Genomic DNA, 26,632 nt, shown 5'->3' with positions numbered 1-26,632 from the left:
TAAGCCCTAATCCTTTGGAATAATTGTAATATTGCTACTTTTTCTACTTTTTTCAATTCATATGTTCTTCCTCCTCCATTCAACTCTTTTCTTGCGCATTTTTTCCCTCTCCTCTCCCCCTCATTCCAGTATAGTCTGTTTATGAAATGTTGGCAGAACACGGATGTTGTACACAGCCTTCTCCCTCTAATGAGCTGCCAATGTGTGTGTGTGTGCTTGTGCATTTGTTTGTGTGCATGCGAGACACGGTGACATGCCATACACTGATGTCCCAGATTCAGATGCAGTCACATTCAGTAGCCAGGTTCAATGTTACAACACATGGAGTGACAATGATCTCGAGTTACTCCTATTTATTAACCTATAAATGCAGTAGTATGCCACCTATAGCTTTAACACAAACAGACACACGGCGTTCTCTGGTCGGATGCCTGCTGGAAATGACAGATGTTTCGTCAGGGATTGGAAGAAGAAGAAAAAAAAACACTGACTAAGGCCATTTACATTTTATATAATACATTTTTTTTCAGAATTTCTGGTATGTTCACTATTATACCTTGAAAATTTGTATAAAAGCACAAGGTGATGAGTCTGCTCTGGCCTCGTTTTAGTACTAAACACAGTCGACTGCTGCCTTCATAAATGAGCTGTTTTCTGTGATTTACTGAGATGCAGTAATGGTCACAAAACTTTGCTTTGTGCAACAAGTTTATTTCATGTGAAAGTTTGTTACTCTTTGACACCATAAGCAATTTGAGCCTAGCAATGACTCGTGTAACGACAGACGGTTCACCGATTCGACAGGCAGACCTGGCACAGTGTTCGAAACAGCGTGGAGAAAAGGTCTGGGCGAGCTAGACTACTGTTGCTGTTTCTGTTTCTTGCTCTTCCTACTGTCTCAGAGAAGAGGAAACACCCTGATGACTGGGGCGAAAGACTCAAAGACGAGGCTGATGCAACAGGAGGAAGACGAGAAGAAGAGCAAGATGATAAGGAATCCAGAGCGAGAGGAAGAAAGTCAATAATGTGAACAAAACACACCATTCACCTTGGGCACCTCCCCTCGTGTCTGTGTGTGTATGTGTGTAAGGGCTTATATAAGGGGGCTGAACAGCCTACGCCGATGTATAAATACCCACGATGCTGCTGGTGGAGCAGGGAGAAGGGTCAGAGTGAGTCAGCACACCCATATCACTCCTCCTCTTTCTCTCTCTCCCTTCCATCAACCCATCCGCTCTTCTTCTCCTCTATTCTCCTCCTCCGTCTCCGCATCTTTCAGTTTTTTTTTCATGCTGTTACACAAAAAACACAGAGGATTTCACTTGGCAGGCAAACTGTGACCTCCAGTTGGTGATGATCGTAAGACAAGTAATGGTGTAAACAAAACAAAACAATCAATTACGCTCTCACAAAAGCACCCTTTGTTTGATGCCAATGCATTCCAAAAGATCAGTCATGCTGCATTATTCTAAAAAGCAATCGAAGTTAGAGGAATATTCTGGTCACATTTCGCTTCTATTCTTTGTATTTCTGTGCCTGAAGTTCATGTGCTCTTTAAGAGGTCTTGCTGTGTTTCAAATGTCAATATCATGAAAAGCACAAAAAAGTGTTGCTGATACTGATAGCTCTCATGCAGTTTGTTCATTGCTGCTTCGGGGCACCGTCATCCATCTCAGAAATCTGTCAGTCACTAAATTATCACAGTGTTTTCTCAGATTACTGCCCATCAAGAGCCAACTGTAAGACAACAGTCCCCCACTATCAGTCCAGTTCAGTGATGCAACTGGAGAAGCAATAACCACAATCCAGGCACAGAAGAAGAAAACAAGAAGAAGTGGCCGTAACTTTGTGAAATATACAACATACTTGTGTACAATTTATCACAACCAGTATGGACTGAAATTTTTATTTTTGCCCAGATAATGAACATAATCTTTAATGCATACATGAAACTGTGCATGTCATTGAAATGTCATCCAACCAAGAACGAACTCTTGAAAAGATTGTGATTGATGGTTGATTTTTAGCTCCACCTATCTATTTTCTTTGAGTTATCCAGAGTTGGATTGTGCTGTCAGCAAGCTAACCAGGAATTAGTAGACATCTTTCTTCAAGGTAATGTTTTCCAACTCCTCCTGGGGGATCCTAAAGGTGTTCCAAGGTCAGATGAGATATGAAATCCCTCCAGCAAGTTCTGAGTCGACCTCAAGGTCTTCCCGCAGTTGGATGGTGTTTGAGCTACTCATGCTATATCCAAGGTTAAACCATCAAATGGATGAAGCTGCTTCTATGATCTCACGCTCTCAGCCACTATCTGGAGCTCATGGCCAAGAATGAACGATGGATTGAACATTGAATTCTTTGAGTTATCCAGAGCTGGATTGTGCTGGCAGCGAGCTTAGCAGGAATTAGCAGACGTATTTTCAAAAGTAATGTTTTTCAGCTCCTCTTGGGGAATCCTAAAGGTGTTCCAAGGTCAGATAAGATATGTAATATCTCTCGCAAGTTCTGGGTCTAACAGTGGTGTAGTGGTTCAAATCCCGGGGTGGGCCTGGGATCTTTCTGCATGGAGTTTGCATGTTCTCCCTGTGCATGCATGGGTTTTCTCCGGGTACTCCGGGTTCCTCCCACAGTCCAAAAATATGCTATTATTGCCCGTAGGTGTGAATGTGAGTGTGAGTGTTTGTCTGTATATGTAGCCCTGCGACAGACTGGCGACCTGTCCAGGGTGTCCCCTGCCTTCACCCGAGTCAGCTGGGATAGGCTCCAGCACCCCTAGTGAGGATGAAGTGGTGTATAGAGAATGGATGGATGGAAGTTCTGGGTCTATGTCAAGGTCTCCTCCCAGTTGGATGTGAACAAAAAACATCTGAAGCAAGTGGTCAAGACGGTAAGGTGGAGGAATTCTATTCGGAGCTCCCACCAGATGCTTGAGCTACTATATCCAAGGTTAAACCACCCAACGGATGAAGCTGCTTCCATGATCTCACTCCCTCAGTCACTACCTGGAGCTCAGGACCAAGGATGGATTGAAGATTTAACTTGCTAATCAAGAGCTTTGCCTTTCTGCTCATCTCCTTCCACAATGATAATGCTGATGCTGCACCAATCTGTCTGTCCATCTGACACTCCATTTTATCATCATAAAATGAAGTGTGATCTTTATCTGATCAGTTAAAATACAAAAAACACTGCTGAAATCCCATCACGTGTGGTGAGAAGACGATTCTGGCTCTCTCAGGCCTATCTACCACTTTCTGTGATATCTCTTTCAATAGTTTATCTAACATTCAGGGGTTAGACGGAGTGACAAAACAATGAAACTCTTCCTTTTTCCGGAGACACTACAGTCTGGCTGGCTTCACGCTCTGTTCGATTTCAGTTTCAGCTCTGTGCCAGCACTGTGAAAGTTCTGGCACACAGAGATTTTACGTGGTCCAGCTAACACCTCCACCCTTATCCTCTCTCTCGCTCCCTCTCCTTCTCTCTCTCTCTCATTCACCATCTTCCATTCACTCCATCTCCATCTCAGTCAAATCTGTTCTGTCTCTTTTTATCTTTTCCCTTTAATCCCGCTCTTTCTCTGTTTTAGTCATCTGTCACTTTTAATTTCATTTCCCTTCATTGTTGATCACATTCTTCGCTGCACTCTGTTCTTCAAGCTTAATTTCACTGCATTTGTGTTTTTTGTCTGCATTGCCTTTAATAGCATTCATACATTTCAAACTTCTAGACCTGAGAGCTGACTAGTGTACTAGTGTACACACAGTCTGCAACTGAGCCAATCCTCTGCAGCGTGGGTGTTAGGTGTCGTGCTTTTGTGCACCTTGATAGAACTTGTTAAGATTGGGAAGCATACGTTTCAATCTGCACGTGGGCAAGAGTAATCAAACTTGCAACCTCGACTAGATGCACTCAGAAGGGACTGACCGCTATCATATGAAAGATCATGTAAGCAGGTACAAAGCACATATTCCAAAATAACACTTTACCAAATATATACTATATATAATGTATAGAGTGAGGCTGTACAGTGATGCACTTGGTGGTTAGCACTTTCGCCCAGCAGCTAGAAGATCCCTGGTTCGTGTCCCGGCCTAGGCCTGAGATCTTTCTGCATGAAGTTTGCATGTAGGAGGAAGCCTGAGTACCCAGAGAAAACCCACATATGCACAACGAGAACATGCAAACTTCAGCCCAGGACCAAAACTGCGGTTGTTCCAGCTGCAAGGCAAAAGTGCTAACCACCAAGCCATTGTGCAGGCCGTCCAAAAGCATGCTGAGTTTAATTGGTGACTCTAGATTGTCTGTAGGTATGAGTGTGTGTGTGTTTGTTTGTCTCTATATGTAGCCAGCTGGGATAGGCTCAGCAGCCCCCCTCCCCCAGCCCCCCGCAACTCTAATGAGGGCTAAGCAGTGTATAGATAATGGATGGATATATAGAATGTCAGCATATTACTTTGAGAAAACACAGCTGTCTTCTCAAGGACGAGGCTGAAAAGCAGGACTAATTGTAAAAAAGTAATGACATTTGCACTGTTAATCTTTGCATCTGTGTGTGTGTGTAGAGGGCTCTTCATAACCTCTCATTGCAGAAGCACATCTACCTCCGCAGCATGTCCAGCCAACAAACACACACACACAGACACACACACAGACAAACACACACACACGCACACACTAACCCTGTAATCTCCTGTACTGTACATCAACTTTTCTTCTCTCTCTCCTGCCCTCATCCCTCACTCCCTCCACCCTCCACCGCCACTTTCTCTCTCTCTCCCTCACTCTCTCTCTCTTAACTCCCCCGCAAACAGTACCTGCTGTTTTGGGCCAGACAGCAAGAAAATAACCGAGGCGAGGCAAAGAATAAGTTAGAGAAATAGAAAGCTCAAGCGTATACAATATGCACAGCTCATATGAGAATTCCCAGTATGTTTTCAATTTGCCGAAGAATAGTCATTATCCTCAATCTGCCGTTTTTTATCTAATCTGCTGATTTACTCATTAACTCCGAGAGAGACAGAGGTGGTATGAAGAGGATGAGAGAGAGAAAGAGTGTGGGAGAGAGAGGACATAAGGGTGAGTGTGGAGAGCTGCACATATTAACAAGAGGGCCGATGAGACTAACAGGTTTGAAAACCAAATAATGCACTAAATACAAGTAAAGATTCACACATCCATTACAATATTAAAAACAATACTGATAGTAATCTGATTTTAAAATCTGACAAAACGACTTCTGAAAGGACACTCTCCAATCAATCAAATGCAATCCATTATAAAGACTCTACAACAGACACCGCAGATGTAAAAGGTTTGGAGCATTGTTGCAGGAGGGCATCAATGAAAAAACAGAAATATGAAGGACCAGCACTTAATTCACAAATGTGTCTGCGTCTGTGGTTTTATACTACATTAACGTCTATCATCAACACTATAACACAATGATGCAAGCAATTCTTCATTCTGGGACAGGTTTTACTGTATGTGTTCATCTAAACAGCTATTGTGTGGTGTTTCTGTGGCAAACTGTGAGTGTTTAATCGATCATTGTAAGTCATTTTGGATTGAAAATGGACTGCATTTAACTTACATTTATCCAAAACATTTTACGATTTGTTTCTCATTCACCCGTTTGCACACACAATTGACAGATACGTGAATTATTGTTCACATAAGTCACAGCATTAAAAGCATTAAAACAACAAATCAACCAACTGAAACCACCATATAGGTCATTTTCCTTTGATAAAAGAGGTGCAGGAGATCATCTGAACACTAGCTATTAAAAACATGAAAACAAAACAAAACAAAACCTGTTTGAGGAAAATATCATGATTGTGGTTAAAACTGCTTGTGTAAGGTCAATTATGTTTGTGGTCATGGACACAATAATAAGTGTTTTGCTTTGATCGTAATGAAATACTTGTGCAAACAATCAGTGGGTTTGTATTTTATAAAAGGATAATGATGGTCAGTGCTGTCTAAAAACGATTAGCTACTAGCTGAATGTTTTGTACTGTTTTGTACTATGCTGTTCTTTTCCAAAAAAATCAGGAAAGATAATAATCTAGATAGAATTACAGTTCAGACCAGGGGAGTCAAACATGTGGCCCGCAGGCCAAAACCGGCCCATCAGAGGGTCCAATCCGGGCGATGGGACGACTTTGTAAAATGTAAAAATTACAGAGAAGATATTAGCTGCAAACTTGAAATTTGTAAAACTGTATAATTAAAATAATTTCTAGATCATAACAAGTTGTTTTGATCATAAAGTAAACTACTACATTGCTCATTGTTGTGTCTCATTTTTGTAATATTCTGTCTTGTTTTTGGTCTTTTTGTCAGATTTTTGTCTCATTTTTTCATGTTGTTTGTCACTTTTGTCGTTTTGTGTTTTCTTTTTGTCACATTTGTGTTTTGTCTTGTTTTTGTCATTTTGTTTTTGCTTTATTTGTTTTGTAAATCGTTTACATTGCTTTGTGTGTTTTAGGTCTCATTTGTGTCGTTTGTCCATTTTTTTGTCGCTTCGTAACTTAATCTCATCTTTTGTCTCTTTTTTGTCTTATTTTTTGTCATACGCCTTGTTTTTTGTCATTTGGTATCTCGTTTTTGAAATATTTTGTTTTTGTTGTTTTTTTGTCTTTTTGTCTCACTGTTGTCGTTTTTGGTCATAAAGTAAAGTACTATATTGTCCAGTTCTAGATACCTGTGACTGAATGTTTTGTTCCGTTGTAGTAGAAATCATACGATGAGGCAAAATGTTGTTGAAATTGAACTTATTTTCTTAAGAAATTTACATCTGACTGCCTTTATATAAGCCCGATAGTGATCCATTAGAAAATACTTGGACCAACCACGACACTGATGCGTAGGCTTGATAGATCCCATCAGGTCAACTACTAATTTTAATTTAAATTCAGGCAAAAAGAAAGACAGAGGTGGACGATGATACGTGGTCTCGGGATAAACCTGTCTAGTGAAGAACAAATAGCAGAAGTTGGCTTAATATCAAAAAGGAGTTGTACAACATCCTTTAGCGTTTACTCAACACCCTATAATATATGCACTTTTACATCTGCAGTCATGACTCTGCAAAGATGAAGAAACTATTTTTGTAGTTTTTGGTACTCCACTTTTTGTCTTTTTTAACTGCCTGAACTCCAGGAAGTTTCTATGTGTTTTTAGTCAGTATGGAGAAGTTTTTCAATAAAAACTGCTGTACCTCTATGGAGATAGCACAATCAGGGCCAAAAGTAAAAGAAAAAATACATCTTTTGTGCAGGATGACACATTTATAAAGCGTAAATCATGAAGAAAGAAAAGCTGAAGTTGAAATCCCTTGATTATTTACTTTAGAAAAGGGGGGGGGGGGGGTGTTAATGAACAAGTCCCCATAGATGTCACCAATACTGGAAAAAACATGGCAATAGACATAATGGAATATTTTACTTATTACATTTTTAATTTGCATATACCTTTCTCCTATCTGCTCTGAGGAAACACCCTGCAGTTCAGTTGAAAAGTCCCAGAATTTTGTTACATGTCTGTTGGTACAAACTGAATCAGTCATGGCTTGTTAGCTTGTTTTTTACAGAATTTCATGCAAATGGTGTATTTTTGGTGAATTTCAAAAAAAGAGATGTAGAATAAAGTGATTTTGATAAAATATCATGAGCTTAGGTTTGGTTTCCGATGTCACGGCACATCACAGATGGGTAGTTCAAGGACTGTCAGAGAGTTGAAAATCTTACAGTTCTTTCTGTATTTATTCCTTCTAGCTCTAGTGAATAGTATATTTTAAATGATTTGTTTAAAGATAAGGTGGCTGCTGGTGGTTTTTAGATCATTCATAAAGGTAAAAACAAACGGGGCAGACTACATGATTGTAGCTTGTGGTATTTACCAGTATTACAATCTCCGATAGTCAAAAGGGCAAAAACGTGAAAAGTCTAACAACTAACAAAAGCTGCAAAACACACAGCTAAGAAAATTTTACAGGTGCAATTGTAAATAAACCTTCAAACAACTTCTTCACCAAGCAGGAAACTGTGTACTTTTGCGGACATGTTTGTGTGACTTACGGAAGAAATATAACACATCACAATGACCACAAGAGCTTCTGTGTAAATGTTTGTGTGTCTTTGAGGGGAAAGCGAGACACTGTCTACATTTTCAATACCATCTTGACCAAATAACAAGCGAGAGAGAAAGCGTGTTTGTGCTGCTAGATGGAGAACATGTAACACCTAACAAAGACCACAAGAGCTTGTGTGTCCATGTTTGTGTGTCTTTGAGGGCAAGACAGTTTCTACAACAGCGCTTGGCAACAGATCGGTGGTGCCTGGCTGTCTGTTATCCGTTTTATAGGAGCACACACGCGATTAAATAAACAAAACACAAGCATATTTGGATAATAAAGACATTTAGTGATCGTGACAGTCAAGACCACACATAAACAATGAATGACTCACGCTGGATTATTAATGTATCTGTCATCTGTCTTTTTTACAAAGTTAAATTTAAGAGTGTTTCCATGGTTTGACGGGGAAACAAGAACAGGAAAGTGTTTAGGTTAATCTGCAAAAGGAAGAAAATGAAAATATCGAATTGATGATATTTATTTAAAAAAGGGGGAGGGGACACAGTTTCTTCTTTTTCATAAACTCCCAGTCACAAACTAACGAAATGAAACTAATGAGTGAGGTGGAAAAAGCGACCGGCTACTGATGCTGAAGAGAGAGAGTGAGGAGGAGGAGAAGGAGGAAGAGGAAGGTCCAGGTGACAGATGAGGGACAGATGTGAAGGGAGCGTCGCACAAAAGGATGAAGTCAAATAAAGACACAGATAAAAAGCTGGAGGGAGAGACGGAAAAAGAGGTCTGGGATAGCTGTACTCCTGTCGGCTCATGCCCCTGTTGCTAGGTTACCATCTATAGACGAATGGGTTAAAGTATCTCAAGAGCAACAGTGACATAGTTAGCTGGTCTCCATCGGAGAACACACACACACACACACACACACACACACACACACACACACACACACACACACACACACACACACACACACACACACACACACACACACACACACACACACACACACACACACACACACACAAAAATAGAGCACGTCTGAAAACTACATGCACTGCTAGTTGGGTTTAGTTTGTGCCAATGAAGATGTGCATGCAAACAAACTCTCACCACCAGGATAAACACAGCACAGACTGAAAGCCCAAACTTGGAGTGTATTGTTGTCAAGTCTGGAAACACACACGTTCAGAATTTTTTCACTGCCAGAGATGCTTGTGAGTTAAACAGACCATAAAGCCACAGAAAAAACACTATAACTCAGCATAAACAGGCCATAAAAAGGATATTATCGCAATCTTGACAACATTTCCACCGAACAAACCCTGCAGCAACATTTCGCTTCAGAGATTTTGTTTGTGATGCCTCTATTGTGTGATTAATTTTGACTAGAAACAGATCCACTACAGATGCCAGGGCAAAGGGAGAGAGCAGCACCTTCGCAAAACCATGTTAATAAAAAGCACTCTAAACTGTAACATCCCTGTAGCAGTAATCTGTGAAATCTGAACAACCAACACACTCGATGACCTTCTGTCCTAGAAATTATATCACAGCTTTCTGTTTGGAACCAAACTCGTCATACAATTGGAGCCCTTTTCAAAGAACACTTTCAAAAACCACAACAGCAGCACAGCAGCTTCTCTCCCCCAGCAGTTAGTAATCCAGGTGGGCCATCACACCTACACACCATGACTCACGTTTTAGACATTTAGCTCATCTCATCATCAGCACCAATTTGTCCTGACTGCAATGGATCGAGTTCAATTCGTAGATCACCTACGCTGCAGACGACCAGTAATGGGCGGTGCAAAGGTCCGGTGACAGTGATCATGTAGGAGACAAGTGTTGGGATACTGAATAATTAAAGGAAGACTGAGCAAGAGTGCCATTTGATTTGTGTGGTGAGAGTACAGTGGGTGGAACAGAGTTAGAGACGTGCTTATGGCTTTTGGAGCTTTTAGTTTTGCTATACTATTGGTGTGCAAAATCATATTGAATGTATGAAAAGTATCAGAAAAATAATCTTCTTGATTAGTTTCTAAGTGATTTTGCAGCATCAGTCCAAGACAACCACTGATCCATGAACTTTTCCTTAAAGACTTGACATGAAGAAGAAGCTCATCTGTTCTAAGTCAGGGCACCATAATAACGATCAACAACGACTAAAACTTTTCCTAGTGTTTACATGGCAGGTTAAATGATAGATGTGGTAGAAGACAAAAGCAAATTTGCACACGATGATGTTTGCTAAAACTACTGTACGTAGTCTACAGACAGGTTGGAGGCAAATATGATATTTACCATGTTTGCTGTTTTAGTGTAGCAAGTTAGCATGCTAAAACATGCTATTCAGCACAATATCCCCAGGAGGCTGAGGCTGTAAAGTTATGTACAAATAAATAAACTGGACCAGATGGTGAGGAAAAAGTGACCAGATTACTAAATGAGTATCATGTATGTGTGTATAAATCCAGCAGTTGATACGTCTTACTCAAAACTACAACCTCATGATGATTACTAATGTCAACAGTATTCATTCTCTGAGGACCATAAACGCCATGATGATCCATTTAATCGTTACTTTGATTTTTCAGTCTGGATCAAAGCGCTGCCACCATAATATACTGATTGACATCCCTATACCACGATCTTATCAGTAGGATGCCTAAAATCTGCAGCACAAATCTACTTCCATTAATCGCTGAGCAATTAATTGAAATGTTATCAAAAGTGCAATATGGTCAAGTGCAATATCCAAATTGCCAGAGCTCCATTGTTTTTTTAAATAAATATAAAATATGTCACAACAAACCATTTTGAATCACTTATTGCGGTGCTACAAAGATCTCCTGGTCTAAAGATCAGAGTCTCTAGATGTAAGGGAACATTCTTGTTGGCAGAAGTGACAGCAAAAATCACATCATCATTTTTATTTTATTTTTTGTCAGTAGAAAACAAATGCAAAAATCACAATTCCTACTGAAACTGCTGCTTATACTGCAAATGCAATATCAGTCATTTAGTCCTGCTTCCATGTGCATGCTTTGCTGCATGCATAATTAATTTATCAGATTTACATGTACTTGAAGCTGTTCAGAATTTACCTTCCATCATCAACCAGGCACAGAGTGACAGATATCATTCAGTTGAACATGAATCATCATTATCACTGACTAAATGACATTATCTACACGGAGGACCACACTGAGCCAAACAATTTCCGCTGAGGCTACTTTATGAGAGCATTAATTATATTCAGACTGACTTTATTTGACAAGTGCAATAAAAAGAAATTTGTCTTGGTGACACTGGAGCATTGATCCATCCGCTCATATTGAAATATTACTGAATTGGCATTTACATGATTAGCCATGTAATGCATTAGTCCTGCTACCAAGGACACAACCACCAAAGTCAAAACCTTGAATATTCTGCTCTCAGAAGCTTTAATGAAGCCTGGTCACCTGCTTGAGTGGATGGTAGAGAAGAAATCTATCAGCTGCAGGCAGCATGAACAATTTCTCCTCTGTGCTTTAGGGAAGCAACAATTGACAGAAGTAAGTAAAAGGGATGGTACTTATAGGGTCCGACACAGATTTACAATGAACTAGTATCTATCAGTGTGCTACAACTGTGAAACATGTCAACAAAACACTGGTTTAATGAACTGAGACTTTGTAATGTCATGATCTTTGGAATGCTGAACCATTGTTAGCTAAAACAGGAAACTATTCTTTCAGATTCTTGAAATCCAAGAACCTAAATGACTAAAAGGGCGATTTGTGAGTTCCCTGTAAAATAGCACATATGACTACTACTTGGTTTGTTTTATGTAAACTATGCCATGCCACGTTTGCCTTTAGTGCTTAGAAAAGACAGTGATTATTTGCACAAGCATACAGAATCCAAAAAATGGCCCTTTAGTGATAATGACAAACACCAGTAGCGATTGGCTGAGTTTGTAACGGCCAGAGATTCAACTACAACAAACAAATATTCATATTATTTGCCAGAGCTTGTAGTGAACTTAAAGAAGTCAAAAAAAACCAAAGATATTAAGTTTACTGTGTAAGAGGATAACAAAGAAGAGCATCAAATCCTCGCAATCAGAAAAAGGTTGGCATTTAGATTGAAAAATGACCAAAACGCATTTTCAGAACACTGACCTTTTTCAGCTCATCAATTATTTAATTAATCATTTCGCCTGCAGACGGAGCTCACAGAAAGGGCACCTTGACTTTCTGGATACTTTCTTTTCCAAGTTCATTAGATTTAATAAAGACCTGTGACTTAGTTGTAATAATAATTTCCTGTCAAAGTGATTATTCACATTTTGTCTAATTTGTTAATCTGTGGGGGGAAAAAAGGATGTGAATTTAAATCCTGGTAGATGCTGTCCAATCATTTTTTGTTTCTGCATGTGTGTGGAGAGTGTCAAACGAGCCTGACCCACATTGGCCGTCTGATCCGTCCCGATATGTCTCAAAGGTGTCACCACAGCAACGGGTGTACAATTGCCACAAATGTCAGCAGCAAGGACATGCCAGCCCTGAAGGAGATTGTCAATCACTCAGTAACTGAAAGTGAGTACAAACAAACACACTGAGACTCTTTGGATGTGTGAAAGTAGTTCAAAGCAAAAGGAGCTGGTCCTCAGTGACAAGTAAAATTAGACACTGTCTCTCTCACACACAGACACAGACACACACACACACTGACACACCTGTGGAGTAACAAACACACACAAAAACGCATCAGATCGCCACCACTGATGGGCAGACAAAAATTAACTCCTGTTTTAAGCTCAGCTGCTTGACTTTCTCCTCCACTTATTCTCTACAAGTCCACATACATTACACACCCACAGACCGATGCACAGTCTCTCACATTAGACACACTCTCTAGCATGTTCACACACTGACAGATACGCTCTCACACTCATGACAGCTCTTTAACACGCTTCATATTAAGCTGAGAAGAGGAAGCAGTAATGCGAGGAAACATGCTGAGTGTCACTGTGAAACGATTGGTTGAAACCAAACACCCAATAACTATGAAAATCTATGAATATTTGCATTTACATCTATACAGATGCTTTAATCTGAATCTTCCAATGAGCGCAGTAGTCAAGCTAAATTCAATATTCATTTCGACAAACCACTGACATCTCCTTCACTTGTAATAAACAGAATGAGACTTTCTACCCAAAACATATGATTCATACAATGTTGCTGTGTGCCGTGAGAATACAGCGTTTAGGATGCAAGTTTGTTGTGTCTGAACAGCAACAGGGTAATGATGGAGAAATCAATACACTACAATGCTGCAATATTTTTGGCCCTATCAATAAGCAGACCCAGGCTCACTATCAGAGCTATACACACAGTAGCACAGCACAAAAAAGACCACAGAATGGTGTTGTGTAACACAAACTCTTGAAAACGCTGCAAATAAAGTCCTTGAAAAGCTGTTTGGATGAGGTCAGCGCTTCACTGACGATAATCAGGATCCCAACTTGAAGAACTCTCTCAATGTGCTGGCTACACTACGTCTGTGAGGGTTTGCTGGGTACAATTACTGCCTTTTTTTTTTAACTTATCTAAGTTCAAAAGATATTTTTTACTAACTGGCACTTGTCCATTTTGCTATGTTAAATACAGATGGGTGACGAATTAAAGCAAAAACCAACATAAAGTGTCTTAGTAAGGTGTTTGGGCCACAAGAACAACCTCAGTGCACCTCAGCAGTGATTCTCCAAGTCTCTGGGACTTTGCTGGAAGGATGAACACCATTCTTCCACAATACGAGGTGTCATCCTGGAAGAGACCACCACCATCGGGACAGAAATGTTTCATGAATCAGAACAGCTCTGTTTTGATTTGCAGTGACCGTACCCTCTAGGGGGACAAATGGACCCACCAACAACTGCCCCCAACAACATAACAGAGCCACCAGATCCCCTCATTGCACAGGTCAAAGTTTCAGGTTTATCCTTTAGCTCCTTGTATATTTAAAGTCTTCACTGTCTCCTGACAGTAGTGTGTTTGTAAAGGTGCAGAAGTCTCTAAAACGGCGTCTCCAGTCAAACTCCCACAATGTCAACAGTTCAAGAAGCTCCGCAAAACACGTCTGTCGATTCTAAAGCGCATTTTGTGTAGAAATGGGTGATTTGTGTAGAAGTTGCAGATTTCACAGGATGATCTCACTGAGCTGTGATTAATCTGCATTATACTGGAGGGAGATGATTATAAGTGTCTTTCCAGAAGAGCAACAGCAGCAGCAGAAACAGGAGCAACGTAGGAAGTGAGGTGATGTTCATGTTTTTCAGTCAAGGTGAACTATAATAACCAAATCTATTTCATAAATTGTAATTCTCTTACAGCAGATTTGATAATTAAAGAGTATTTCTGCTTTCTGAAAACTCCACTTCACTCTGTGATCAAGTCTTTCTGTTATCTTAGTAAATACCTGTCTTCCTCTGTCACTTTTTTTAATCCTTTTTTTGATGATTTCCAATGTTCTCTCCCTTCACACCTACACACTCAGCTCTCCCTCCTCCTCCTCCATCCCTCTCTACTCCCCCATCCATCCATCTATCCATCCATCCATCCCATTTGGTGGTACTCTCAGTGGAACACTTTAGCTATTTATAAAAGCATCAAAGCCCACAGCTTCCAGCACACAGCCACTTGAGAGAAAGAGGGGGAGAGAGAAAGAGAGAGAGAGAGAGAGAGAGAGAGAGAGAGAGAGGTGGAGGAAGAAGGGGGGAGCTGGAGAAATGGTCGAAGGAGGAGAGAAAGAGAACTAATTGACACAAGGGGCGAGAGAAACAGAACAACAGAAGGGTAATGAGAGGAAATTATGGGCAGAGATAAGGAAAAGCAAGCAGGAGATAAAGTGGGAAGAACCAAAAACGTGAACAAGAAGAGGTCAGAGGGTAAGGATGACTGTGTTATAGTAGAAAGGGGGGTGGAAACAAAGAGCATAGAGGGGTGGCAAAAAAAAAAAAACAGTGTCAGGTGTATTAAACCACTTTGCTCCAGATCTCAATATCAACTCTAGGTGCAACTATTTATGTGTTTTATGTGTTCATGCATGAAAAACACATTTTGTTTTTCCTGCATGTGTTTTGCTTGTGTGTGTGCATGCATGTGTGTGTGTGTGTGTGTGTGTGTTTGTGTGTAGGAGGCAGGTTTTGGATCGCGGGCCCTCCCACCCACACAGGTTGGAGTTGCAGAAGCACCTGGGCTGCATTCGGCACCGCCAACAGACACCAGTGTTTGCAAATATTCACTAAGTCATTTGAACCCGAACCGACTCATGAAAAGGCAGAAAAACGTGTTATGTGTGTCCAGAGGAACTGTGGGCACGGTGCCCAACAGCAGCTTGATGGTTGCTGGTGAAAGCCAGATGCACCCGGTTAAACCCGAACACAAAAGACGGCATCAGTCAAAGGGAGGCTTGAATAGAGCTCTTGAATGGTGCTTTTTATAAATATATAGATTTTTTTTCCCTTTTGAAGAGTGCTAATAGCTGCAGCAAACAACACCTTCATGGGCTTGTTTTAGGTGCTATCTACACTCCGTGCCTACACAATTTCATCCTTCCTCATCTCGCTCGCCTCTTTTCTACCTCTTCTTCCCTGTCCATTACCTTCTCTGCAAGAGTGCAATTTCCAGCATACCTTTTTCACTCATTTTCAACCATCTGCCTCGCTATAATTTATTCTGCTTTATAGAATACATTTAGCTGCTGAAACAGTTAGTGTTGTGCGGTTCTCTTGATCTCATTGCAATTAATGGGAATTAATTAATGGTATCATCGGCCTAAGCACAGCATGTTAGGATACAAATCTATCCAGCACACTTAAAGATGAATACATTCAGGTGGTTGAAAAGAAATGTGAATATATTACGGAGAACTTAGTGTGCACTTTGTCTATTTCTGCCCTAATTTATTCTTTTCCCCCTCTCTTTTTGTTTCATATTACATCATGTTACATTTTAAGATCACAGAAAAAGCAACACTTTTTCCCCCCTATCACTCTCAAAGGACATGTATTGTATACTTCGGTTTTGCCTGCATTTGATATGAGCTACTTTCAACTTTCAAGGAAATCAGATGCAATCCTTCTCCCTCCCACACCCTTCCCACTCACTTTCTCCCCCTTTTGTCTCTCCATCTTTCCTCTATGAATTCCACCCCCACTTATTCTTTGTCCTTCTTTGCTTCTGCCTCCACCCCCTTTCTCATCTCTCATCTTGCATCCTTCTTTTCCATCCTTTTAATACATCGGCAGTTTTTCTCCATCTATTTCTCTCTCCCTCTTCCCCTATTTATGATGTTTCTCGCTACTTCCTGCCACTCAGTGTCCCCTCCATCCCTCTCGAGCTCTCTAAAGGGATAATTTGTCCATTAAGTCTGAGGAGACGGTGGAGGACACTCGACAGCCTGTTACAAACCGAAACCCAACTCGTTATTAACACACTCATTTCGGAACACGTGTATAAACACACACGCACAGCCAATCACGTGGAAGCATTAGAGCACACACAGTTTTGTACAAGCAGCCATTAAGGAAATAAGTGCTCACCAGCTCATTAAATGGAACATGGAGCACGTGCATGCACACAAACTCCCAACACAAAGAAGTATAAAATACGCCCAAAACTCACGCACATACACAGAGATGCTTCTTAGATTCACCACATTACATAATACAAAGTGCTACCACCCTTTGAGTCCAACTCTCTTTCTAGTGTATGGAAAATGAAACAACAGAATCTCACTGAGGCATTACAGTTTACTGTTTACAGCGACGACAACACTGAGGCGTCAGCTGCTCAAAACCAGAAATACTTTATACTGACTTGTGCAAAACCCTGCAAGGCTCACGACTGCATTTGTGGTAACAAACATCCAAACTATCATTCAAACAGCTGGGTTTCTTTAAATCTTTATGAAGAGTTTGCTGTCATTTCTGATAGCAATGTAAAACACAGAGGACACCAAGGACGATGCATTTTTTTAAAAACTCACCTAAAACAAATCTTGATTTTAGTGAATTTTAGTGTGTAACACTCAGATGTTTCTGTCTCATACGTAGTCAGCTTTTGTTAGTTTCTAGGGTTCATAAATTCACATACATAGCTGCCAATGTTAGTTGACTGACAGAAAATTTATCATATAATCACGACAGCATGATCGTAAACGGGAAACATTTGGAGTTTAATCTGTTGTAGAACAAAACAATGTTGTTGATTTAGGTTCTGGGAAACAGGGATAATTATTTCTAACTGGTTAATGAAAAAATTAATTACAAACAGAAAGACTCATCTATGGTGAAAAAATCATTGGTTGCAGCCTCAATGCATGCCGAGTGTAGCCTAGCCGGGCTAGACCCAGGTCTGAAGACGCAAGGGTCAAGGAACTCTCGACAGGGAGGGAGGTGGGCTAAAAGGTTGTCTTTCAAATCACTCTGCAGCAATTGGGTAGGTATATAACCAATCAGCGTAACGAATAGGCTGACGTAGTAACTAGAGCGCCGGAAATCAGAGGATACGGGAGTTCGGTGAATACGTCTTTCATCTCAATGAAACACTTTAGTGCCGTCCTTTGTTTGTCTTCCAAGTTGAATTTTAGCTTCAAATCTTTAAGAGCTGTGGCCAAAGCTGAGTCGAAAGATAACTGTTTATTGTGCGCAGCCATCTTCTTATGGTTGTTTCTGTCAGAATCATCGCGCCTCTGTCGTCACTTAGTTACGCCCGCCTTCTGACTCTACACTTCATGGTGATTCGTCGGCCAGTTTTAGGAGCATCCAACCTCGAGGCTTACCGAGGGTAACTAGACCGACCCTGGCAGAGAATTAAATTCGTTGCCGTGGGTTGTCTAGCGCGGCTAGGCTATGCTGAGTGTACATGAGAACTGATTTTATGTTGCAGCAGTTCAAGAGGTTTAAATATTTCACCTTCTGAACCCCGACATCCATGTTTGAAAAGCATCTCGTCGCCAAAATGAAACCATTTATCACAACCCTGAAACTGTAAAAGCAGAAAAAAAACATCACATTTGCAAACTTCCAACAGTCCTTGAGAAAAGAATCTGCTGAGAAACTAATCAAATCTAAGCCTAAAATTGTGATACTACATCAAAATGACTTTATTCTACGTGTCTCATTAAAAAAAGCAAAAACAAACAGTTTGCTTTAACCAAAATCTGTTTAAAAAAAATGTCTGTTTCTCGGTGCAGCTGCGGTGCCATTAGTGACTCAGCTGTGACCAACCTTCACATGACAAAAAGCCAGATACTTAATGACAGGAGACAAATATAGAAACAGGTAAGCAGTAAATTATCTATAGCATGTAGAGTCCCATTTTTTTTTTTTTTTCAGTACTGGTAACACTTGTGAGTGGAAAAACGTTGCACATGGTGATTCTTGTTTTTTGTTTTCAAAATTTATTAAAATAAATAATAAAGTAGTTTTTAATTTTTTAAAAATGTTTTATGGTTATACAACTTTGTGCTGCACAGAGGAGACATTTCTGAGTTCTCTCTAATTCTAATCATTACTATTCAGTCACCAATTAACCTCAGCATGTTTTTGGACTGTAGGAGGAAGTCGGAGTACCCGGAGAAAACCCACACATGCACAGGCAGAACATGCAAACTCCATGCAGAAAGATCCCAGAAGGCCAGGACACGAACCGGGGATCTTCTAGGTGCAAGCTGAAAGTGTTAACCACCATGCCCCTGTGCAACCCACTAGCCATAGTTTGAAAAACTGAAAAAAGAGCTCCAGACGTACAGAAGATTTTTGCTTCTGTAAAAACTTAACGGAAGAAAAAAGAAAACACCCAGACACTGTTTCAGATTCAGAAGGTTAAACTGCTAACTGTACAGCAGACTCTCATAACGGCAGTTTTGGAAGTTGTGTTAAAGAAAGTTCAAATATTTCCAAAATCCAACAATACAACTCAGGCAAAGGTTGAGCGACTAAAAAAACCAAAAACAAAAAAACAAAAAAAATTACATTCAAGCTTTCTTTGGCAAGAAAGAAAAGTTATGTTCATCACATGGACTGACTGTCAGTAGACCTAAACAGCATCTGATACTGTTTGAAAAAAAAAAAACTCTCCACCACATCCTTCTTGACTACGCTGCTCTCTGACACTGATCGCAAGCTGCTGTTGAGTGGGTTCTTCATTTAAAACCCTGCTTGCCTTCTCTGTGTTTCTGATAGTCTGCATGTAATTTGTAGAAAGAATTTAAAGTTTAAAGTAAAGCAAGGTAGACTGCTACAACTGTGGATACAGACAGTAAAACTCCTTAATCAGAAACTATTTAGTTTTCAGTGGAGAGCATTGCAACTCACAGCTAAATGTAACTGACTAAAATATCTTATTGGTGTTGCAGAGGCAGATCTCACTTCCTTATTTCAGGCGTGACAAGGCAGAATGAAGACAAAGGGGCTAAAACGTCAGAGTGCCACAAACTGCTGCTGAACATTTCACTGAACCTTTGTAGCTCGTCAAGGTTCGTCCTGCATTCTGTTACATCCGCGCTGCTCATCATTTAGAGGCAGTAACGATATGATCGTTATGACCTCGGTTGCATCATAAAAGCTCAGATACAAAACTTTCGGGCTTCAGATGCTAAAATAATCTTCCGCTTCTGAATCACCAACACTTGCAACCAAAAGTGAAGTGGTCAAAGGTCAGAGCTTCAAAACTGATACTACAAACATTAGGTAAGAAAGAAGTGATGGAGAAAGTAACGAGTGGGGGAAAAAATGACAGAGATCAGTCAAATATGGCAAGAGAGGAAGAATGTTATCAGGCTGTTTGCATACCATCAGTACATATTCGCCATTTAGGACAGTGATGCCACAAATTTATACACAGGCTGCCAGATTTTACAGATGATTCATCTTTGAAAGACATGTGGGTCATAAACGCTCTCTCTCTTGACTTCTGGTTGGTCTTTACTAAGAAAAATGCTTCATAATAAATACATCAAATCATTCAGTAAAGTAAAGGCAAACACCTCTAGTGTGACTGACAGAGGGACCTTGCAATGGAATTCCCTTTCTCCCTGAGCTACTGGGAAGTGATACTCTCCTCCAGACGGACAAATAGGTTGGAGATCAACACAGGACATACACACAAACAACCACAGACACACCTGATGAAAAAAAACTGTTGCTAAGTCACTCTTACACATATTCACACTCTTTTAGAAGGATCTGAAATGTTATCAGTGAAATACTGTCTGTTTTTCCCCCCATCCATCCACTAATCCTCAGATATAAGAATGGGTGCTTCCAACACAAACCCACTCCACACCGCTTCCTCTCCAGAGAGGATCCCACTATGCAACGGATGCCTCCTGTCCTTAAGGACACTATTGACCCATTATATATATACACACAAGCTAATTACCAGTCAAACTCCTGCTGTGTTGAAAAGCACCTCTTCCATCCCACAGCATATAGAGGGTTACATCCGAATGTTTCACTGTTGCTAGGAAACATGAAAATCCTTGAGCATCCAGTTGGCTGTTAATACAGTGGAAAAAAAAACACACAAAAAAACATAGACTTCAAGCAAATTGAAAAAAAAATACAAATACAAATGCCAAAAGCACCTCCACATTTTTGTCATGTTTTCTGTTTATGTCGTTTCCTGTGGCAGGAGCTGCAGAGCGGATGCTGAATCTGTCTCTACTGTACAGTGTGGAGACGATGGACAAAATACTGACATGAAGAAAAGGCTGCGTATTTTTGCATTTATTCAAAAACACACACTGTGTTGCTTAGCACAGACACACATGAGCAAAATCTAATGCTGTAGGGATAGACTGATTATCGGCCTGGCTGATTATCACAGACAATATTGGGGATTTTTTGATTGTCTGTATTTTAATTGGCCAATTATCGATCAGTTAGGTCTGATGCAGCCTCCTCTCTCTGTCAGTCATCATGCTGTGGTCTCAGAAATATCTCTCAAGCAGCAAAAACTGAACAAGCAGTTGCCACAAAACCACAAAATTAGCTCTTTTCACAGTGGCTAAGGTTATGGTAACAGCTAAGTTCGAAGGCAGCCACAGATTAACTTGAAACAGAGTCTGGAAAACAATAATTAATTCATTAGTGTTTACGATTTGGACCTTAGTGGGCGATAAAAATGATAAAACAGTGATAGATTAAGAAAACAATAAAGATCGGCAGATAGAGCTGCTGATAAATCTCAGCTGATCGCACATAAACAGAGGAGATAACTTAATCACACCTATTTCCATTTTACATATTCACTTATAGTTAGCTTATTAAAATAGAAGCCTAGTTAAGAATGACGGGTTCTCTACTATCACATGTTGATAAATCACTACAGTAAATAAAGGCGCATAAATATCGGTTATCAGCCTTTATTGAGCACCAATAATCTGTATCGGTATCGGCCCCAGTGAACCCATATCTGTCGATCCCTACTGTAGGATTATGCCATTCCCTTTATATGAGAAAGTTTTACATTTTGTTTGGGAGAGCAGTTCTTGTGAGTCTGTGACAACCACAAAATCATATGCACTACCATTTAAAAGTTTGGGGCCACTTAAAAATGTCCATATTTTTGAGAGGAAAGTAGTTTTTTCAATGACGATAACTTTAAATGAATCAGAAATACATTCTACATGCTGCTAATGTGGTAAATGACAGATTTTTAATGGAATATCTACATAGGGGTACAGAGGCCGATTTCCAGCAACCATCACTCCTATATTCTAATGCTACATTGTGTGCTGACACAATACATGTTTGCTCATTTATCAGTGTACAAATTAGACCTTTTTAACTATAGACATTTCATTTTTCCTAGTAATTAAATCACAAGTGTCAATATTAAAAGAAATGATGGCTGAATTTCATTTAGTTGCTCTAGTGTGAGGATCGTGGCTCACTGTCACTTTGACACTCAAAGAGAATAGAAACACTGCTAATGTTGTCAGTAACAAGTTTGCATTTCCCACGATGACAAGTGAGAATACGCCCATTAGTTTCATTTCATACGTCTGAAGACAGAAAAGCCTTTTTGATGATTCAGCTGGGAGTGTTTCAGAGTCTGTAGGTATAATAAATTGGATATTTATGTCCTTCCTAAGTCTTGGTCACCTTCCTGCTGTCCATAAGTGTACCTACACCTACAGGATGCTTCACTCTATGAATTAATCACAAAAGTCCTGCCTCCACTTACAGATTCCCAGCCTCACTTGCAATATATACTTTTTGCCAAATATACTTTTTATCCCACTCATTTCTGACGAAGGCTGAAACAGTTGACTAGATGTTTCTATTCATACCTTGTAAGGCAGCTGGATTCTCATGAGATTCGCAAGATCACGATCATGAGAGTCCATCTTTTCAGGCTTCGAGCTACACGCTTGTGACCGAGCCATTGTTGGTCGGATCGACCCATGAGGAACTACTGGCAGCTGCAGGCGTGTTTCAGGTTGGAGGTAGTCCGTAGTAGACAGCGATAGACAGATGATTCATCTAATCACCTGCCAAGGATTTTTTGAAAGTGCCTACCCTTTTCCAAACACTTTCTTAGGACGACTTCTCAGATGGTTCTGTGTAACAAACCATCTGGCACGTCTGGTAGACTATGTACATAGGAAAAGCTAAATCCACAGCTGTATTTACCAATCAGCTTCCTCTGTCTTTAACAAACAGACACAAAATCCTTGAGTGTTTAACAATAACCCATCCAATATATGGTATTATGTCAAAACTGCTATTGTCCATTTATTTTATTCGTCAGAAAGAATTTACTCATAGGGAAGAGAAGAAAAAAGAAGACAGGAAGTCGGGCAAAAACAACTGACATTTGATCGTTGCCCACTAGTGTGTATATGTATATGCATATGTGGTTGACCTACCTTGACACTGGAATCCCTGCTTGCCAAAACCCCTGTGGAGAGAATACACACATAGAGAACGAGTGAAAAACTGACATACATCCACAGTCGTCCATCCAAAAGAGCAAACTTTAAACTCATGCACACACACTCACTGAGGTGTGCAAGCAGGGATGTCATTCAATTACTACAGTAAAGTGCATGAGGCTAACTCCAGCTAACCCACACCTAGTCGCATCCTGGCATTCTAACATATTGTTTGGTTGTGAAGGCCTGCAGCTGCCCCGGGGCAGAATGGTCAACCACACCTACTCAGTGGTATATGGGGAATGTTGGGATGCCTGCAGGTGCACACACACACATGCATGAGCACACACTCAGCCCAGCTCATTTTCATATTGTGCCTACAAATAGATAATCTCTCCGGGTGTGGAACCTCTCAGCGCTCATATTGTTCTTTTTCATTATGCTTAGCTTATTGACCCAGATAGACAGATAGACAGATAGATAGATAGATAGATAGATAGATAGATAGATAGATAGATAGATAGATAGATAGATAGATAGATAGATAGACAGATAGATAGATAGATAGATAGATAGATAGATAGATAGATAGATAGATAGATAAGTCAAACAATTACACTGGGTGCACAATGTTCCTCTTTTTGGGGTATTTACACCGTCCCATTACAGTCTCATGAACACAATCTTTTAGGTCAAATCATTTAGCCATTCACAAATTAAAAAGCTTGTCGCAGGACTTAAATAACGGCCGTTTTGGGAATAGTGCACAGTGCAGATAATAATAAAATGGGACAAATTAGGCCAAACCAGAGCCCGAAATTCATTTAATAATGCGAGCATGTCACTGTCTAGTAAAACCCCTGTTGGGCCGCAGGGGTGACATGTCTGCACAGGTAAGAGGAAGACAACAAAGGGAGGAGGAGGAGAAGGACAAGGAGCTGGAGGAGGCGGAAAAAAGGGCTAAAGTGTCAGCATTTGAAACACTTTATGTTACCACTCAGGTTGAGCTCTGCTGGCTGCCGTTCATCGCTTCGCTTTTGGAGAACATGCTGCATTTCCTCTCAGCCTCTCAGTTTCCTCTGCCTACTTAATACCATCAAACAATGGTCTGCTGCCATTCCTTCCTCTGGTGCTGCCCACATATTTCTGAGTCTTCCCTTCTGCCCTACCTGACACATCTAGTATCAACAAGTACCAGAATAAGGAAATCGATGTGCATATTTGAGGAAACTGTGCAACCCTCTTACTTTATTTATTCCGGCTGTATGATGTAATTCTATCAAACACTGGAGTCCACTGCCATTTTGCGCCTTAATTTCCTCCATCTATCTGGACAACTTCTACTCTGTTTTTCTGCTTTGCATTTCTCATCTTTGAACTGGTGCACGCACTTCTAACTAAACTGCTCGATTATTGTATGAAACAATCTATAATCTATATTTTTCATTCATGCATTCTTTAACCCTGCAGCAGCTCTAATCCATGCAGTGACCTGTCTGAGGGGGGATACAGTGGAAACTGTCCATCCAGCTGCTCACCAGATGAAGTCGGTGCAGTGGCTGCAGAAGGTGGGCTGCTTGAAGAAGCGCGCGATGAATTTGTGGTCCTTCACCTCGTGCACGTTCTTCTGCCGGAGAGCCCCCTGGCGCGCGAAGCCTCGCATGGGCTCGCGGGGTCCGTCCTCGCCGTCGCTGTTGGCCGCCGCCGAATCTGCCATGATTCCCGGTGTGTGTGTGCAGCAGCCCGGTCCGCCAGGTGAAGCTCACCTGTTGTCGGTGTCAGGAGATGAGGGGAGGAAAAGGAGAAAGAGAAAGAAAAAAAATGCGCGTCTCTGGAGCAGCTGGAGCGTCTTTCTGTTTCCCGGGCAGAGGAGTTTAAAACGCAGTTTAGTTTCTGCTACTTTGTTTTCTGATGTTTGCTCTCTTGTCCTTCTGTTGAGTTGACGGAGCAACGCTGCTTTGCTTCACTCCGCTTCCTCGTTTTTTCTTCTGATAGCCCAACTGCAGCTGAGAGAGAGAAAAGAGGGAGGGAGAGAGAGAAGGGTGTGAGAGAGAGAGAGAGAGAGAGAGAGAGAGAGAGAGAGAGAGAGAGAGAGAGAGAGAGAGAGAGAGAAGGGTGTGAGAGAGCGCTTTCACTTCGACATGACATTTCTGATTTCGTGTTATATCAGGCAGCTCGTTGATCTCTCACACTTAATAGATAGTGCAATTTAAGGAGTTCTTCAAAGGTCATGCAAATCTAAAATTCCAATTTATAAATAAATATTTATAAATAAGAAAAACAAAAAATCATACAGCATTTTTCTAGTTCACATAATCTAAATCTAAAAATTTTTGCCAATTTCTGGTTAAATGAACTCAATGTATGAGAGAGCTTTAACTTACTTATCTATAAATAAATAAATATGAGGCCAATTTTTAAATAAATAAATACGTATTTATTTATAAATAATACACCAATGTTTATTTGAAGATAAATAAATATTAACTATACATATTTGTTTATAAACAAGCAAACAATTATTTGTCTACAAATATTTATTCATAAATCAATAAAAAATCATACAGGGTGTTATTAGGAGAATTCAAGTTTTTTGGTCTTAAGTGCTTTCAAAAGAAAAAGTGCAATTTAAGGAGTTCATCAAAGGTCATGCAAATGTAAAATGCTCATCTGAAGATGCACTCATTGCCTTCTGACTTTAGTCAAAGTCTTGATTATTTCTGGCTAAATGAACTCAATGTGGGAGAGAGCTTTAACTTCCTTTTCCTTGTCATTTACGATTTCCTACATGTTATATTAGGGCAATGGCAGCTCATTGCTCTGGGACACTTTCAATCCAAAAAAAAAGCAATTCAATAATAATACTAATAATGACAATAATATATTTTACTTGTCATGCACTTTTCATTAAGGCAAAATCTAAAAGTGCTACATTGAAGATATTAAAAAATATGTAAAAATTTAAGAGGTTAATCATATATATATAATGTAGAAATATTTATAAAACAAATATATACATTTCTTCATCTAGAACGGGGGTGACTGCCATGTGATTTCTGTCTTATTGTACAATATGGATGAAGTCCTTCACAATATAAAAGCCTATAGAAAAAAAGCAAACAACTAACTTTATAGTGTGATTGTAAATTTCCAACACTGTAAAACATCATAAAGCATTTTTCTGGTTTACATAATGTGAATCAAAATCAAATAGGATTTATTTTCAAGTTGTTCAACTTGTTGGTAAACAGTAACACATAGCTGAAAATGTGTCGCTAGTAAGACTATCTAAATCTAAAAGTTTTGCTATTTTTTGCCTAAATTAACTTTAAAAATTAGGTCTTATGACTTAAACTTCAGCCGGCTATTTTCGGCCTGAATACGGGCCCGTGAAGCTCAAACTGACAGCATGTAAAAGGAAAGTGTGTTTGTCTATAATCACTGTCTATGTGACTGGTTGATTCAGCTTAATATACTGTACTCAACATACTGAGTTTGTTTTCTCAAGTTCAGTTAATTGAACTCAGCTGGTTTTACACTTTTGCAACTCATAAGAGCATTTTCAATCCATTAATCATCCAAAATGCAGTAAAT

At 40.1% G+C, this 26,632-nt stretch overlaps 1 protein-coding gene across 2 annotated transcripts in view; it reads right to left on the bottom strand.

Annotated features, from left to right (window-relative positions):
• The window catches only part of prkcbb (protein kinase C, beta b), a 163,562-nt gene extending 138,513 nt beyond the window's left edge, over positions 1 to 25,049 (bottom strand). For both annotated transcript variants that reach the window (XM_051941083.1, XM_051941082.1), the window contains exons 1-2: positions 24,577 to 25,049; positions 23,033 to 23,064 (exon numbers count right to left, since the gene is read on the bottom strand). In XM_051941083.1, the coding sequence (XP_051797043.1) occupies positions 23,033 to 23,064; positions 24,577 to 24,755 (211 nt within the window). In that variant the 5' untranslated portion in view covers positions 24,756 to 25,049. The remainder of the gene's footprint in view (positions 1 to 23,032; positions 23,065 to 24,576) is intronic.
• Between the last annotated feature and the right edge of the window lie 1,583 nt (positions 25,050 to 26,632).

This window comes from Acanthochromis polyacanthus, chromosome 21 (genome assembly GCF_021347895.1).
Source record: "Acanthochromis polyacanthus isolate Apoly-LR-REF ecotype Palm Island chromosome 21, KAUST_Apoly_ChrSc, whole genome shotgun sequence".
NCBI lineage: Eukaryota > Metazoa > Chordata > Actinopteri > Pomacentridae > Acanthochromis > Acanthochromis polyacanthus.
The sequence above is the reverse complement of the archived record's forward strand: the minus strand, read 5'-3'. Positions and strand labels throughout refer to the sequence as shown.